Genomic DNA, 16,274 nt, shown 5'->3' on the forward strand with positions numbered 1-16,274 from the left:
CTCTTAGTCCATGCAGGCCAAGTGATGGTCAGTACCACACATGGAAACAGCGAAAAAATAGACTATTGAGTTTCAGCCTACTTATGAGCTAATAGCTCATTTCAAAGTAGCCCAATTCGGGAGCTAAATTGTTTAGTACGCCCCTGTACTTAGGTGGAGGGGTGAAAATAAGAGATGATTGCCATATTCAAATATTTTTAATTTACCTTATTTGAGCATCGAATGGTTATTAGTATCTTAAAATATGCATTCGGTCTAGTAAGTAACTAATATAAAAACAGTTTTCAAACAAAATGTTGCAATAAAATCTGAGATATTTATTTTTTAACATTTTTGTTCTCTCCAATGACTCAGCTTGAATGACTATTTATTGGAGCACTGTAATCTACCTAAGACACTGGTAGAACTAATTGATAGAAGTACTAGCCCCAGGGCTACAACGACCCTCTAGTGATTTCCAATGTCTGCTAATGGTAGACACAGCTCTCAAGAAGTCATTTGCGGCCTCAGATCAATCCTGAGTAAATTTCCTGTTCCACGAGCCAATACACCAGCAGACGACTTCAATATATCTTATTGTATTCACAGTTTTCCTTTTGGTTTCTTACTTTAACAAGACTTTAACATCTGAGAACATCTAAAAATTTGTTTGTTTTTTAAATGATATAGGATACAATGCATTAAAAACTGTCGTTTGGACAGAAAGAATTAAGTAATAAAAAATGAAAACAGAATTTGTGGATGATTTCATCTTAAAAATTCGGTATCCATTATATACTAAAAATTACTCTCTATTTGGAGTGAATGGATTTAACTGGGTGCTATTTGGTATTTATTGTCACTAATAGTTGATATTTGGTACTATTCATTACTATTATTGATATTTGGTTCTGTTTGGTAACATTTAGTGCTATTAGAAGTTTAAAAATGTCGTTTGCTGTGTTGGCTTGGCGATCGTTTGACCTTGACATCACCTTCTCAGGTCGAATTTAAAATATGATCTGGCCATGGCATCAAGAGATGTGCAGTCACTGTTCACATAACTAAGCGAATGTTTCTTCTTCGTCTCTGAACTCAAAATATTCGCCCGCATACAAAGACGCGAAATTGAACATTGGTGCACTAGGAAAACCTGGAAGCTGTTCAAAGAGTGTATACGTCCAGGGTACTGGGCAGTAAGCAGCTAATACAAATCGCCACAGCAATGCTGAGATTGAAAAAAAACAACTTACTTAATTATAAGCTGGTATCCAGGCTTTCATGACAGACATATCATGTAATCACTGTGTGACGTATCATATAATCATTGTGTTACATATCAAATTATAATTATGTGACGTATCATATTATAATTGTGTTACATATCGAATGATCATTCTGTGATATTAAATTATCATTGTGCGACATATCAAATTATAAAGGTGTGATATATTAGATTTTGTCATGTTATTGTATCAAAAAAATCAATTTTGACACATGTAGTATTCATTGTGTAACTGTGTTATTATAAGTATCCATTGTGTAACTGTGACACATCAGGTATTCATTGTGTGAAATATCGAGTATGTGTTTAAACACCTATTTTGTTGTGTGATGATTTTAGTTTGACTATCGACACAAGTACTTGATGCTAAGTCTAAAGTTCCATTACCAGGACCAACGAGACGGTGATTAATGAGAACACCGTCCCCAAGTTGTTTCCCTTGAGCAGAAAGTACTTAGTAATTTAGGACCTCTCTAATGGAGGTTGTAATTGCATTTCAATTTCTAAAACTCTTTTTACACACACCAAGTGAAACCCTGTTCCTGTCAATCCTGTGAAAAGTGTACTAGAAATTCTCACGTGCTTTGAAATAGTTTTAATATTAAAATAAACTTTCTAAAAATATTAGGTCTGAGAGAAATAGAACTACTTTGAAAATGTTATGTGCTTATGAAACTCGGAAAGTATTTACTGTTTAAACACTGCCAGGTATTCTTATGGAAATAACCAAGAGAGCCAATACAAATCAAACACCTCTTGTTATCTTATCTTATATAATACAGACGTTACTTCAAAAAAAGAAGATGATTACGTCCTACGCGCCATGCATCTATTCATGCATGTTAACCAATGACTTAAATTCTGCGAAGTCACTGGTTTTCCTGGCTGGCTCAGGCAACCCATTCCATGCTTTAATAGCACTAGGAAAGAAGGAGTATTTGTACAAATTTGTCCTAGTATATAGATAAAGAGGAATGTGCCTTTTGTTAGCTGTTCTAAATTGTATAAAGGACATTTAATAAAAATACAGAGACGTTGTTTACTAGGTACTTTTCCAATTTCGCGTGAGTTTGATTTGATTATATACCATGTGTAATCGTAATGTCTTTAAAGGGAAACTCCGATGGTTTTGAAAATTGTTGATATAACATGTGTTTTGAAATACAGATAATGAATATGTTATTATTATTATTTTTTTTTGCACTAATAGCTTAGTAATTGATATTTTTCTGACGTAATTTTCCTGCGCATTCAAAACGGTCAGACTTTCACCGGGTTTTTATGTGACATCACACATACCTATTAATTTAATCTATTGACTTATTCTATAACGGAAAACCATTACAGTAACTTTGCATTCTCGTAAAAGAAGTTAGATCTAGATCTTGTTAGCAAAGAAATAAAATGCGTATTAAAGGAGATTTACATGTTTGTCTAACCACGGCAATGTGTCTCTTCTCGCCTGACCACTCAACACACAACAAACACTATCGCTTGGTTGTCTTGTCATGACTGACTACACGTAGTCTAGACTGGCCTTACACTGACCAGTTTGTTCGAATCAGTCAGACCTGCAATCTTTTTACTTCTTGGGACAGGGAGGGGCTTAGACGAAAATGTTACTTTTAAATCTATCTATCTATATATAACTGTGACATAGTTCTGGACTAGGCCGTCACTAAGCCTAACAGCCTAACAGCTACTGTAAGAATAAAGCGATATGATTGGTCAAATCTAGTTTCCCTTTTAGTATTGTTGAGGGAAGTGACCCTAACCCTAACCCTAACCCTAACCTAAAAACAAAATATCAAAGAACCCAGTTTTTTTTTTTTTTTGAGATGTCAAGAATTTACTGACTAATTTATTAAATATAAATGTTTCTAAGCATTCAAATAAAAAATGGTAAAATGTTTACTATTACAACTTTTTACGCAGAATTTAAATATGTCAATAACTCAAATTTGAAAAACCATAGGAGTTTCCCTTTAAACAATGACCGTACTTAACTTTATGTAAATCACTAACCACTGTTTATACATAGAAAGTAATAGAACCTCTATTTATAATGAATTCAACATCTATTTATATACATGTATACCTATTCTAAAAAAACATCCTTGCAAATATTTCCGCCATGGGCTCTTGCGTCATCCATCTAATAGTCCTCAGCATTCTGGAGGTCAGTGTCAGGGCTTGCATCCCTAACGACTGTTTCACGTGTCCAGGCCTATCGGACAAACAGGGTTTCCAGAACTGCGGAGAAATAAAAGGGCGTCGGGTGTCATTGGGTTTCTGTCGTGTGTCATTTGTTCTGCTGGTGGGGATGATAATGAGTTGACGCCCTTGGGTAATGGGGGGGGGGGGGAGAGTCCGAAAAAAATTGTGTTTTTAGAAATGGCGATAATACGGCGGGTTTTCCACTCTGGGCTGTCTGTTGTGCGGTGTCAAGGCCTTCTTGCAAGAACGATAGTTTTACTTGTTAGGACTAGAACACTATCTCGGTCACATTCGTTATCCCGCCTATCTTTCTATTTACTACACCTTTGCTTACATAACTCGCTTCTGTCTATTTACACACCTATTGATTCTATTGACACAATTAATGTTTCTAATTAGACCATTAGAGTTTCTGTCTATTTAAACAATAGTGTTTCAATTAACACAACTAGTGTTTCCATTTATAAAACTAGTGTTTCCATTTACACAACTAGTGTTTCCATTTACAAAACTAGTTACTCTATTTACACAATAAACGTTTCTATTTACACAACTATTGTTTCTGTCTATTTACACAACTATTATAGTCATCTGTTAACACAACTATTCTTGTCGTCTTTTGTTTTAATACCTTTTGTATTCAACCTTCTGATTTTTTTTATCGAACCTTTGCAACACTTGTTATTTTATTTTCTGGCCTTCTCTCTCTCTCTCTCTCTCTCTTCTTCACTATCTTCCTTCTATTGTTACTTCTTATACCTCTCTTATTCCTTTACATTCTCATCATCTCTTTTGATTATTTTTAGACACCTTTTCTCTCTGCTTCTCTTTCTTTATCTCTCTATTTCTCTTTCTCTCTGACTCTCGAATTTATTTCTCTATCATTTACTTCTCACTGTATCCCTCGTCAGTCTTTTCTTCTCCGTTTCATTGTCTCTGTCTCTCTCTCTCTCTTTGTTTCTCTGTCTCTCTCTCTCTTTTTGTTTCTCTGTCTCTCTCTCTCTTTTTGTCTCTCTCTCTCACTCTCTCTTTTATCTTGTATTTTTCTTTTTCCTTAATTCTTGAAATGTTCGTATATTCAGAACTGCACGATAGGCGTTCATTGCCAGCTTGTCCATCGCGACGAAAAGCAATACATTTGTAAAGCTATGGACAGTTTCGGCAGCCACAGTTAACGTTTGCAGTTTTTGTTTGATCAAAAGTAAGGAAGCACGGTCATCACGGATAAAGTTAACAATTTGTACAGTGAATACTTTGTTCACATGTTTATTTTATTCTTTCATATAGAAGAAGTATTTACTGTGCACTTAATATCGATTAGGTGTGAGGGCCTGAATAAGGGGGCAGTTCTTTTCTTTAATATTATATAACCAGAAAGTTGAGTCTACGACTCTGAGCCATGGGTGGCAGCTTGTACCCCCTGCAAAAAATCCTGCGGGAGCCCATGTCCGTATTTTTATATTTATGTGTGCACATATTTATATGTCTTTGTCATTGTCTGTTCTTACATATATATATAAATATATATATATATATATATATATATATATATATATATATATATATATATATAATAAATACACACACACACATATATATATAAAATAATTATATATATATATATATATATATATATATATATATAGAGAGAGAGAGAGAGAGAGAGAGAGAGAGAGAGAGAGAGAGAGACAGAGAGAGACAGAGAGACAGAGAGACAGAGACAGAGAAAGAAAGAGAGATATAGATGGATGGATGGACGGATGGATGGATAGATAGATAGATAGATAGATAGATAGATAGATAGATAGATAGATAGATAGATAGATAGATAGATAGATAGATAGATAGATAGATAGATAGATAGATTGATAGATAGATAGATAGATAGATAGATAGATCAAGTTGTCCTCTTATTGTATATGTGTAAATGTGTGTGTGTATGTGGGGGTTAATTCAAAATACTGCTCCGTTATGTCTCCTGACATTTCTGTAATGCTTACTTAGAGATAATCATCCTATAGCCTGACACTCCTGTTGAGTTTCAATTGTCTGCTCATTGCTGTGTCCCAGACCAAACGGTCTTTTGATTGCTCAGCTGCTGGTCACCTCCTGGTCTCTCTCAGTTGTCTGTCGAAACACACACCAGCTGTCAATGTCAGGTTACTGTTTTGTTTCATTTCCTATTAAGCTCAAAATTACATACCGCATCGAAAGGTCAAGTTTTATGCAAATACCAGGAGTGAAGAACGACCTGACCCGAAAAGTGAATTTATATTTTGTTGCCTCTTGCTCAGCGCTGTTACAGATAAAATAGTTGCAACACAATGCTAAATCAGAAATATATATATATGTGTGTATATGAAGACTATCTCTTTCTCTCCATAGATAGACATATTGACATACATGCATACACACAGACAGACAGGCAGAAAACAGACAGATAGATAGATAGATAGATAGATAGATAGATAGATAGATAGATAGATAGATAGATAGATAGATAGATGGATGGATAGAAAGATAGATAGATAGATAGATAGATAGATAGATAGATAGATAGATAGATAGATAGATAGATAGATAGATAGATAGATAGATAGATAGATAGATAGATAGATAGATAGATAGATAGATAGATGGATAGAAAGATAGATAGATAGATAGATAGATAGATAGATAGATAGATAGATAGATAGATAGATAGATAGATAGATAGATAGATAGATAGATAGATAGATAGATAGATAGATGGATGGATAGAAAGATAGATAGATAGATAGATAGATAGATAGATAGATAGATAGATAGATAGATAGATAGATAGATAGATGGATGGATGGATGGATAGAAAGATAGATAGATAGATTGATAGATAGATAGATAGATAGATAGATAGATAGATAGATAGATAGATAGATAGATAGATAGATAGATAGATAGATAGATAGATAGATAGATAGATAGACATATAGAAAGAGGTGTGGAGATATATTCTTTGGGGAACATGTTCCATCAAATCAAAACAAAAGGATTAATGTCATACTTCAAGATGGATCAACACGTTAATGAGCAGATCAATTGATTTCGGAGTTTACGCGAACCTAAGACCACGTGATACAGTCACGACAGATATGGACGTATAGTCGGCGTATCAGAATAATTGATGAAGTAGAATTTTACTAAAGTTAATGTTTAAATACTGAAACATTATGATCCTACCCTTTTGGGGTAAGGGTTAGGGTACACTCTTTTGTTTTTTTCAAGTTTTAATACCAACATAATGCTATCTCGTTTCAGGTCCAGCGAAGCATAAAACATACAAACAAACAAGCAGGATATATAAATATACAAACCATACAATTATGGGGCACACACCAACATAACGCAACGAAACAAAAGCATTAAATAATAAAGCATACAAACATAACGCATACAGACATAAAGCATACAGACAAAAACATACAAACATTACGCATACAAAAAAAGAATTCAATCATAAAGCATACAAACATAATGCATAGAAACATGAAGCATACAAACGTAACCCATACGAACACATATTATATAAACATAAAACGTAAAAACAGACAATTTTCAAACAATGATATATGAAGAATATAAACCAGAAGCGTACAAACATAAAACAAACATCAAGTATCTAAACATAAAGAATATAAACATGAAGTATACAAATTAGAAATACTTCTGTAAAGTAACATTTGATATCAAACTACGACACGAAGTGCAATATATTTTATTGAAAAGTAATTAACTTATGGAATAACTAGGGGTGAAGGTAAGGTTTTTTATCATCTCTGTAACCTATCCAAGTAAAGGGACATAAATGAAGCCAATTTATTGAATCTCCAGACTCGTTATTTCCCCCTGCGAAGTATATAGATCTAGTAAATGAGTTTGTGGAATCTACTTGACTCCCAACCAATAGAATACATTCTGACGCGGTCAGCGAAAGTTGATTTCAGGCAATGAAATATGTATGTCCTTTTAATTCGTGCGTCGCGTAAACAGAATCCTCCACGACCTGGCCAGTGTCCAGGCGACACTGACAGCAGAGAGTATCTCTGGTTCGGTTAATCCTTTAAGACTTTTAAACTGTTTCCCTTGTAGCCCATAAGTGGTCGCTGTCTGCTGGTCTACGTCGGGCAGTCCAGGGATTTCGATTGTGGCGGCGCTGATCAAAGTGAACGGCCAGTTTTTAGAACAATCGGGAACGGAGAGAGGAGGACACTCCCAAGACTGAAGGAGTGGGGGGGGGTGTCAGAGTAGCGAGAGAAGCTGTAGCTAATGTGGAGAGGATGGAGAAAGTTCACATTTAAGTATGAAGGAGGTAGGAATGTCTAGGTATGTGGGTATGGAAGAGAGAGAGAGAGAGAGAGAGAGAGAGAGAGAGAGAGAGAGAGAGAGAGGAAAAAGAAACAAAGCGGGACGATACTATAATCACGGGCTATAACGTATGTTGGGAGTGGTAAAGCGCTTGGCTTTCGGGTTCGAATCCTGGTGAAGACTGGGATTTTGAATTTAGGGATTTAGGGCGCATCTGAGTCAATTCAGCTCTAATGGGTACCTGACATTAGTTGGGAAAGTAAAGGCGGTTGGTAGTTGTGCTGGCCACGTGACACTCTCGTTAACCGTGGGCCACAAAAAACACCTTTACATCATCCGACCTATAGATCGTAAGGTCTGAAAAGGGATCTTTATTTTTTTTTACTTTATAATGTGTGTTAGAGGGGGATCGTTAAATGTGGCCCGTATATTGAGATTTCAAATAAAAAAAAGTTTTTTTTTTCTTCAATGGTACATTAAACCCGTTCCCCTCCCCTCTATATTTTGTTTCGACTACACGTTAATGCACAGACTACAGTGACACGACGGAAGATGTATCTCACTCTTTGGCACCTCCAGCGATAGAGCGCTTATTTCCTTGACAGCCCGGATGTTAAGACCCTAAGTGAGACAGAACGTGGCCACGACAAGACCAAGACAACTGCTGCCCAGACTGAAAGAAACAAAATATACGGAATTTTCTTGGCGGGTGCGTTTTTATGGAGGCCTCTACACCTTTGTTTTGGCTCAGTTTTTATTTCTTTTCCAGGCTTGGAAGTTATAGTAAAGTTCCCCTTTCAGACCTTGTGGTTTATACGACACACGACATCAGCTACAGGCTTGGAAAGGATGAAAAATATAGGGGCAAGGGGGAGAAATCCATTCCCCTAATTCTTGTCGTCTGAAGATCAAACAGTCATGAGAATAAGTGAACAAAATTGTGTTATCAGTGAATACAACATTGGACTTTTTTGTTTTCCTTGTTACGTGACATTAACGCCGGGGTCACTTCCGCCATGGCTTCCTGATTCCATGATAGTGTCACCGGACCAAGAGGGCGGAGCGTTGATGACAATAAAGATTTGGGGTAGGGAGGATTCAGGAGGACGCTGACTTGGGGGGTGGTGGGGGTGATATCTCTTTAGCGGATGTTTGATTTTTAAAATCTCCGTCGCTAATGGATCTGCAAAGATTGGAGAGAATGGAGGGGGGGGGGGTCACTGGTGACCCCCATGATGTGGTAATAATCTCAATTTGATTTTTTAAAGGAAGATTCTTTGAAGCTCGTGCGTGTTTGTATTTAATACTGCTCGTGCGTGTTTGTATTTGAGACAGCATGTGCGTGTTTGTATCAGAGACATTGTGTGCGTGTTTGTATCAGAGACATTGTGTGCGTGTTTTCGTAAACATAATCAATTCCTGTAACAACAAAACTTCTAATAAGAGACACAAAGCAACATTATTAGATTCTCTTGTTTTGTTTTGTTTGTAAACCTAAACAAGGACTCGACCAAAGGTTTTATAAAAAAAAAACGCGCTACGCTTGCTCAATTAATTCTTTGGACCATGAAAGGCATACTTCTCAAAAGAAGCGGTGGTTTGATCAGTGTAGTGATTGATCAGGTCGTATCTGGGATCAGTATCTTAAAAATCAATTAATCAGATCAAAACGGGCCGTAACTGGAGGAGAATAAAGTATTGTCGGAGCTAGTTACGGTTCTTATGTACATTTATAAAATGAATACAATTTTTTAAAAAAAGGGAAAAATAACTTATATTGAACAACGTGCGGATCCGCGAAGATGGCGGTAAAAGATATTGTTTACCTACATCCCCATTGCACCCGCAGTTTTTTTTTTCTTTTTGTAAACTTTTATCTTTTATAGAAGACTAGACATATGTTACCCGCGACCCGCGGGTCTTTATTTGCGCATTACTTTCGATATAGTCACTGAGAGTGTTTTGTAAACAATTAAACGAAATAATAATGTAATAAGTAAAGCAAATGTGTCAATGTAAAAATAGTGTGAATGAAGCTATCAAATCAAAATTGCTAATAGGCTTAATTAAATCCATTTTTTTTTTTTCAAATTAAAACATTTGCTTGTAGGCCTACATATATTTGATTAAAATTTGAGATGAATAGACTAAATTTTGTATGTTCATGTGTATAAAGTATAAAGTAGATCTTGAGGTAGACGTAGATCTAAATCTACACTAATCTAGAGTTCTGTGCTGCGCATGCGTGAACTTTTTTTCATGAATGAATATAGGCCTATCTCAACACGGCTACGCAGCTTTAGCGAACAGCGAACGAATGTATTAAAAATGCTTTAGAAAAACAAATTTGAATGTTAATTTGATTAAAATATCAAATGAATGGACAATAATTAGTATGTTTATGTGTTAAAGCATAAAACTATCTTTGCGAAAAGAAGTTTTATCATCTTAGAGTTCAGTAAGAGTTTTAGACCTAGGCCTAGGAATAGACTCAGACCTCAGAAGAGAGATGTGTTAATGTGTAACCATTTGGTAATGTCTAATGAAAGAATGTTCGCCAAGAAATCTGTAGATATCAGGAACTAATTTATGTAAAAAATGCTTTTGAATAATCTAGTGGATTGGATTTAGATGTATGTTAAACTTAGCTAATGATCCTTTCACGTTATTTCTCTTTCGCTACGAACATAAAATTAGTTTTGCGAAAATGGGTTTACCCGAAGTCGATACATTCTTATCTATTAAAAACGAAAAGAGCGATAGCTTTGTTAAATGAATGGGATTATAAAGTGAACAATTAAACGAAATTATATTTAGTACGCGATTCATGAATGAATATAGATCTAGGCCTATCTCAACTCAGCTTCGCAGCTTTCGTAGGCGAATGTAGCTTTAGAAAACCAAATTTGAATGTTTATTTGATCAAAATATGAAATGAATGGACTTTAATTAATATGTTTATGTGTTAAAGTATAAAACTATCTGTGCGAAGAGAAGTTTTATCATCTTAGAGTTGAATTAGAGTTTTAGATCTAGGGATGGGATTATAAAGTAAACAAATAAACGAATTAATATTTAGTACGCGATTCATTACGGAATTGTCTAATGAAAGAATGTTCGTCAGGAAATCTGTAATCACAGATATAAGGAACTAATTAATGTAAAAAATGCTTTTGAAACACAAAATTGAAGGTTAATTTTATTATATAATGAAACCAATGGATCTTCTTTTGTCTTTTCATGTGTCAAAGTAAAAAACTATCTGCGCAAAGTGTATTTCTTAAAATTAGATCTAGGTCTAAATCCTTTCTATCTTTTCTCATGTCAACATTGTAGACATGGCCTAGATCCATAAAATACTATAGCTGTAATAGAGTCGGACAACTTTTTTTTTTTTTTTGAGGGTCTTAAGTTTGTTTTAGGGCTACAATACATACACTACGGTCTAAGTTAGTACCCAAGGAACATTCCTGCCTAGTTTTATCAAGATTGGTCAAGCGGTTTTGATGTCTATAAGTAACATAAATCCATACATACATACACCACACATTCTACTTTATAATATAGATTACTACCTATTACCTAATCATGGGGCGCAACTACTTCAGACCTGACACATTATTTGTCACAGTTAGTTCCTCATTGCTTATTATTGAGGGGAAGTTTTTTTATTTGTGAAGGAAATTGTCCTAGTAAGATCATTGTAAATTGTCCTAGTAAATTCCTTGTAAAGTGTCCTAGTAAAACCTTTGTAAATTGTCCTAGTAAGATCCTTGTAAAGTGTCCCAGTAAGATCCTTGTAAAGTGTCTTAGTAAAGTGTCCTAGTTAAGTGTCCTTGTAAAGTGTCCTAGTAAAGTGTTCTAGTACAGTATCCTAGTAAGATACTTGTAATGCCTAAGACTAAGGAAGCGATCCCTTAAAGAAAGTTAGATGTGAACCTGGCCTAAAGAAAACTCGATTCCACAGCTCTCTGGCTAAATCTAGCAGTCACCTGACTCCAAATTACTATGGAAGCAAAGTGAATGGTGACGCTTGGGCAAACCAGGGTTTTCCCAAGCAAAAAAAAAAAAAAACACCATGTATACAATGTTTATAAGAAAAACGAAAGTAAAAAAAAATCTTCTTTAAAAATTTAACAAATCCCGCAAGGCATCTGTGTGATCTTTCTGCTACGCCCTTTCCTCATTGAACTATTTAGCATCCCTTTCTATTAGGTCTTTGGGTTCCAAATATTCTCCTATTATTATTATAGCTTTTATATAGCGCTACTTTCATGCTTATAGCATGCTCAGAGCGCTTTGGTCCAATCTCATTTGTGGACCAGTGGGGGGGGGGGGGGTATCTAGGAGTTGGTTTTCCGTGCTGCCTTTAGGCACAACTCTGCCCGAGTCGGGTGTTGAACCTCGAGCCCCCTTCTAGGTAGTCAAGCCAAGCTAAGTGTTTAAGCGCACTTGGCCTCTCGACCACGCTTCCTATGACCAAATACAAACTTTAAAATGAGCAAATAATGATAACAAGGGTTAAGTCCGGCGCTGCTATTTAGTGTTTGTAAAATGTTTTAAATGTTTTGCATGTTCCTTCAGAGTTGAAGATAATTTACTTCTTAGTCCAAACCTCCCGCAGGACGAAGGGGGATGGGAGCGGGCAAGGTTTGACAGTCCAGCGCGCAGCCATTCGTAGCGACGTGTAAATACCCACGTGTTCTCCCACCACCCTCTTGTTTTTTTTTCATGGGATAACTCTATCCGCAGAAATAAGAGAGTTATCTTTCTTTTACTTCTTTCTCGTCCAAACTTTTGAGGCAAGAAGAGAATTGTTTATATATAGATAGATATTTTGAGAAGTAAAATACATTTATAGACACACTAATAGATGTGAAAATAGATTGGACAATTACACTTAGACAATTTACACTTGTGTAGATAGTACTTACATAGGATATCATCGGGATGTTGTAGACCCCTGCCAGCATCGCCTCGTGCACACACGTGCCTTCAGGGCCGATAATGGCGTGCACACCTTTCTTGATGAGCTCAGAAGTCTGCCACAGACTTATGTTTTCCTCCCCGTGGCTCTCGGCTAGCTCAAACTTCAGCTCCGTGTCTGGCAGGATGTTCGAATCATTGTTCACGACGTCGATGGCGTAGGTTAAAGCCCCTGAGATAAGCCTCCCGGGCAAAGGAAGCCCATGTTTGCGCGTTATGTTCAAGGTGGTGATGTAGCCAATAGTTAGCTCTTTCGGTGGGGGCTTGCGAGTCGTAGGTGCGGCCGGTGTAGTTGTGAATGGAGTGGTTCTCTCTGGCGTTGTAGGTTTAGTTACATTCCTGCCGATTGTTGGAGCGGCTTTAAAAGAACCAATACTGGTCGAATGAGCAAAAGCAGGGGTTAAGACCACAAGAACAATAACTAGTATGTACAAGATTGCTTTCACTAAAATATTGTGCAGAGACAAATTGAGTTGATTCGGTGATAGGAAATGATCTCCCTTGGCATTTAGATGGTGTTGACCCTCTATTAGCATGATTCGAGGCAAAATTTTGTGAACAATTGTAATGCTCCGATACTTTTTGTCAATCAGGTGAACATTTTGTTATGTTCCACACAGCTGTTCCTAATTTGAACAAAACAAATAAAAACAAAAGCAAGATGGAATGTTTTATAACTTAATAATTACAAAATTTGTAAAAAAAAAAAAAAAAAAAAAGGATACAGTTTGTGTGGTAAGAAACTCAAAATCGGCCCCGGAAGTGGTCCACCCAGGCAGGTAAAAAGGCAGGTTTCAATATTTTCAGAAAGAACATCAGAATTAAATTCTATCAAAGAAAAATGATAGAGAAGAATGGAGAAAGAATGTTGACTTATCTTGTGTGGTGCCCCAGCGGTCAAGCAGACCAAAGGATAGGTGAAAGTGAAGTTAAATGTGAACCTGGCCTAACTGATGTCTTATAATGATTATCTTATCTAATTGATCTAATTGTTTTGGAAAGGGTCAATCTCTTAATCAAATCCTCAAGAAAAAATATTTCCGTACAAAAAAAAAATCCCTTTTGTTAATTGCTCTACGAGTATGGTGCAACGCAGCAGTTCACGCGGTAATATGAAAAACTACTTATTAATTGTTGTTTTTAAATTTTGTCCCAACTTATTTGCATATTAAATAGATTTTTTCTTTATAAAAAAGGAAACATTTTTGTGTGTGTAAATATAGTAGACAGAACTTATTTAACTTAGCAATACATTTGAAAAAACATATTGACAAAAAATCTAAAACCGTTTGCATAAATGTGTTACAAAAAAGGTATATACGCATCTCCCCTACCAAAAAGACTCCAAGGTTTCTTACTGTTAATAGTGAATAGTTGTAAAAGTGGTGTATTTTATGATTAAAAAAAAAAATGCTTACATCAGTGATTTAAAAAATTAGATTTTTTTGCTTTCAGAAAAGAAAAAAGTAGCCGTTACATCAGAACTTTGAATGATCTAGAATATTATGATGTCGGATTTTCACTATCTTTTCTAGTTTCTGAGATCTAAACGACGGACAGGCGGACAGACAGGCCACAAAAAACTAATAGCGTCTTTTCCCCTTTCGTGGGCAGCTAAAAAACAATATTTCTTTTGTTAAAGACAATACCTCCATTACACAGCTAATTGAGCGATTGTTTTTCTCTTAATAACTAAGGAATGTTAGATTTAAAAAAAAAAAAAATAAAAACTTACATATTTTGTACCTCGCCCCTTCTGCCCAGAAAGAACCCTGGTTAAGTGAATGTATATATCTACAACACTTTGGAATATCCAATGATAGGCCTTTAGATCTAGGCTAAGAAGACGATTCGCAAAAGTGTCATGAAAATTGTTGAGTGGCATGAATCACTGACCAGAGAGCTTTGAGCATGCAAAGTCAAACAACATTAAGTTGTACATATGTAGTGTGCAAATAAATGTAATGAGTATATAATAACAATTAAAAAGAAATATATCTGTAGAATGTTTCAAATGACTATTTCTAATCCAAACATTGGAAAACATTAAATTCAAATCAACTTGATCTTTTTCACTATTTCTTCTGCCAGCTTGAATTCTCTTCATATTGCGGGTGGGTGGGTGGGTGCTCTGAAAACATCTGTCACTATTTTCCTACAAATTTGACACGTTTTCTTTATTGTCGAGTCACGTATTGAACGTTTAGAAAGAGAAGATACCATGGCAGACCTTACACTTTCACTGTATTAGGAAGCTATCTTTAACAAAACGAGAATCAATCAGATCCATATGTTTCAATGTGAAGTTACTGATACACACGTACCGACCCTAACCCACCACTGTCATGACCAGAGAGTCCTTTGACAAAACTACTCAGCTGACAAAAACATAAATAAATGGCGCGCCGTGTTGCAGACGATCTCTTCTGCGCGAACTACTTCTTGGCCAGTGCTATTGTGATTCGATTGAAAGTTTACTTTATTATTCCTGTTCTACAAACGATACACCTTTTTGTTGTAACAACTTTACCCTTACAAGATATAAAGTGTAAAACACTGTAACTTATGTTACCAGAGCACCTCTATTCAGCTCATAACTTCATGGCAACTGGAACCTTTTTGGGTTGTTGGGTGGAACCTGAACTCGGAAATGGCTCTAACGATTTTCTTACAAATTTGACAGCTGCTGTATATCTATTGGAAAATAATTACTATCTCGTTCGACAGTTATCGAATCAAAAAAAAAAAAAAAGAAAAATTTAAATTTCGCTAGAGAACGAGAAAACATTTATCTTGAACAAACATGATTCGTTGAATAAATTAATATTCAGCAACATTTTGCGCATCATCTTCTTAGTCTAGATCTAGGAGTCTTTGAAATATTACAGTCTAGTTGTAGATTTATAAATTCTCTTCAACCAGAATATTTCTCGTGGTGTTTGGGGGCGGGGGATAGGCTAGGCAAAACGAAATGGTTTTAAGAGAATAATAATAATATAATATAATTTTAAGTTGTATAAAGGAAATATAGTCTTCCAAGAAAAAAAAAAGTATTTTTTATATCTGTGATGTTTACAAAAATCTAAATTCAAGCCATTAGATCAGTAATACCAAAACTAAGGCCCGCAGGCCGCGGGTCATATCCGGCTAGTGTTTCTATAAATCACAGTCAGTTTTTTTTTGTTCAGTGTAAACTATGACGTACAGCACATCGCAAGACGTTGAAAGGGAAGCACAGCAATAAATATTTGTGTAGACATGAGACATTTGTGTAAACCTGAGACATTTGTGTAAACCTGAGACATTTGTGTAAACCTGAGACATTTGTGTAAACCTGATGGACATATACAGCCAGATAGACTGGGCGATCTGGAGTTGGACACTCAGCAGTAAGGAAAATTTTATTTTCAATGATTGGATTTAATTGCATACATTTCCTCTTATTCTTCTATTTATTGTATAT

The 16,274-nt window shown here is 35.6% G+C and overlaps 1 protein-coding gene across 1 annotated transcript in view; it reads right to left on the reverse strand.

The window, feature by feature from the left end:
• Positions 1–16,274, reverse strand: part of LOC106062254 (guanylate cyclase 32E-like) — a 160,106-nt gene that overhangs the window by 112,185 nt on the left and 31,647 nt on the right. The window contains exon 2 of the mRNA XM_056021489.1: positions 12,760–13,437. Within this exon, the coding sequence (XP_055877464.1) occupies positions 12,760–13,347 (588 nt within the window). The 5' untranslated portion in view covers positions 13,348–13,437. The remainder of the gene's footprint in view (positions 1–12,759; positions 13,438–16,274) is intronic.

The sequence above is a fragment of the Biomphalaria glabrata genome, chromosome 2 (assembly GCF_947242115.1).
Source record: "Biomphalaria glabrata chromosome 2, xgBioGlab47.1, whole genome shotgun sequence".
NCBI classification, from domain to species: domain Eukaryota; kingdom Metazoa; phylum Mollusca; class Gastropoda; family Planorbidae; genus Biomphalaria; species Biomphalaria glabrata.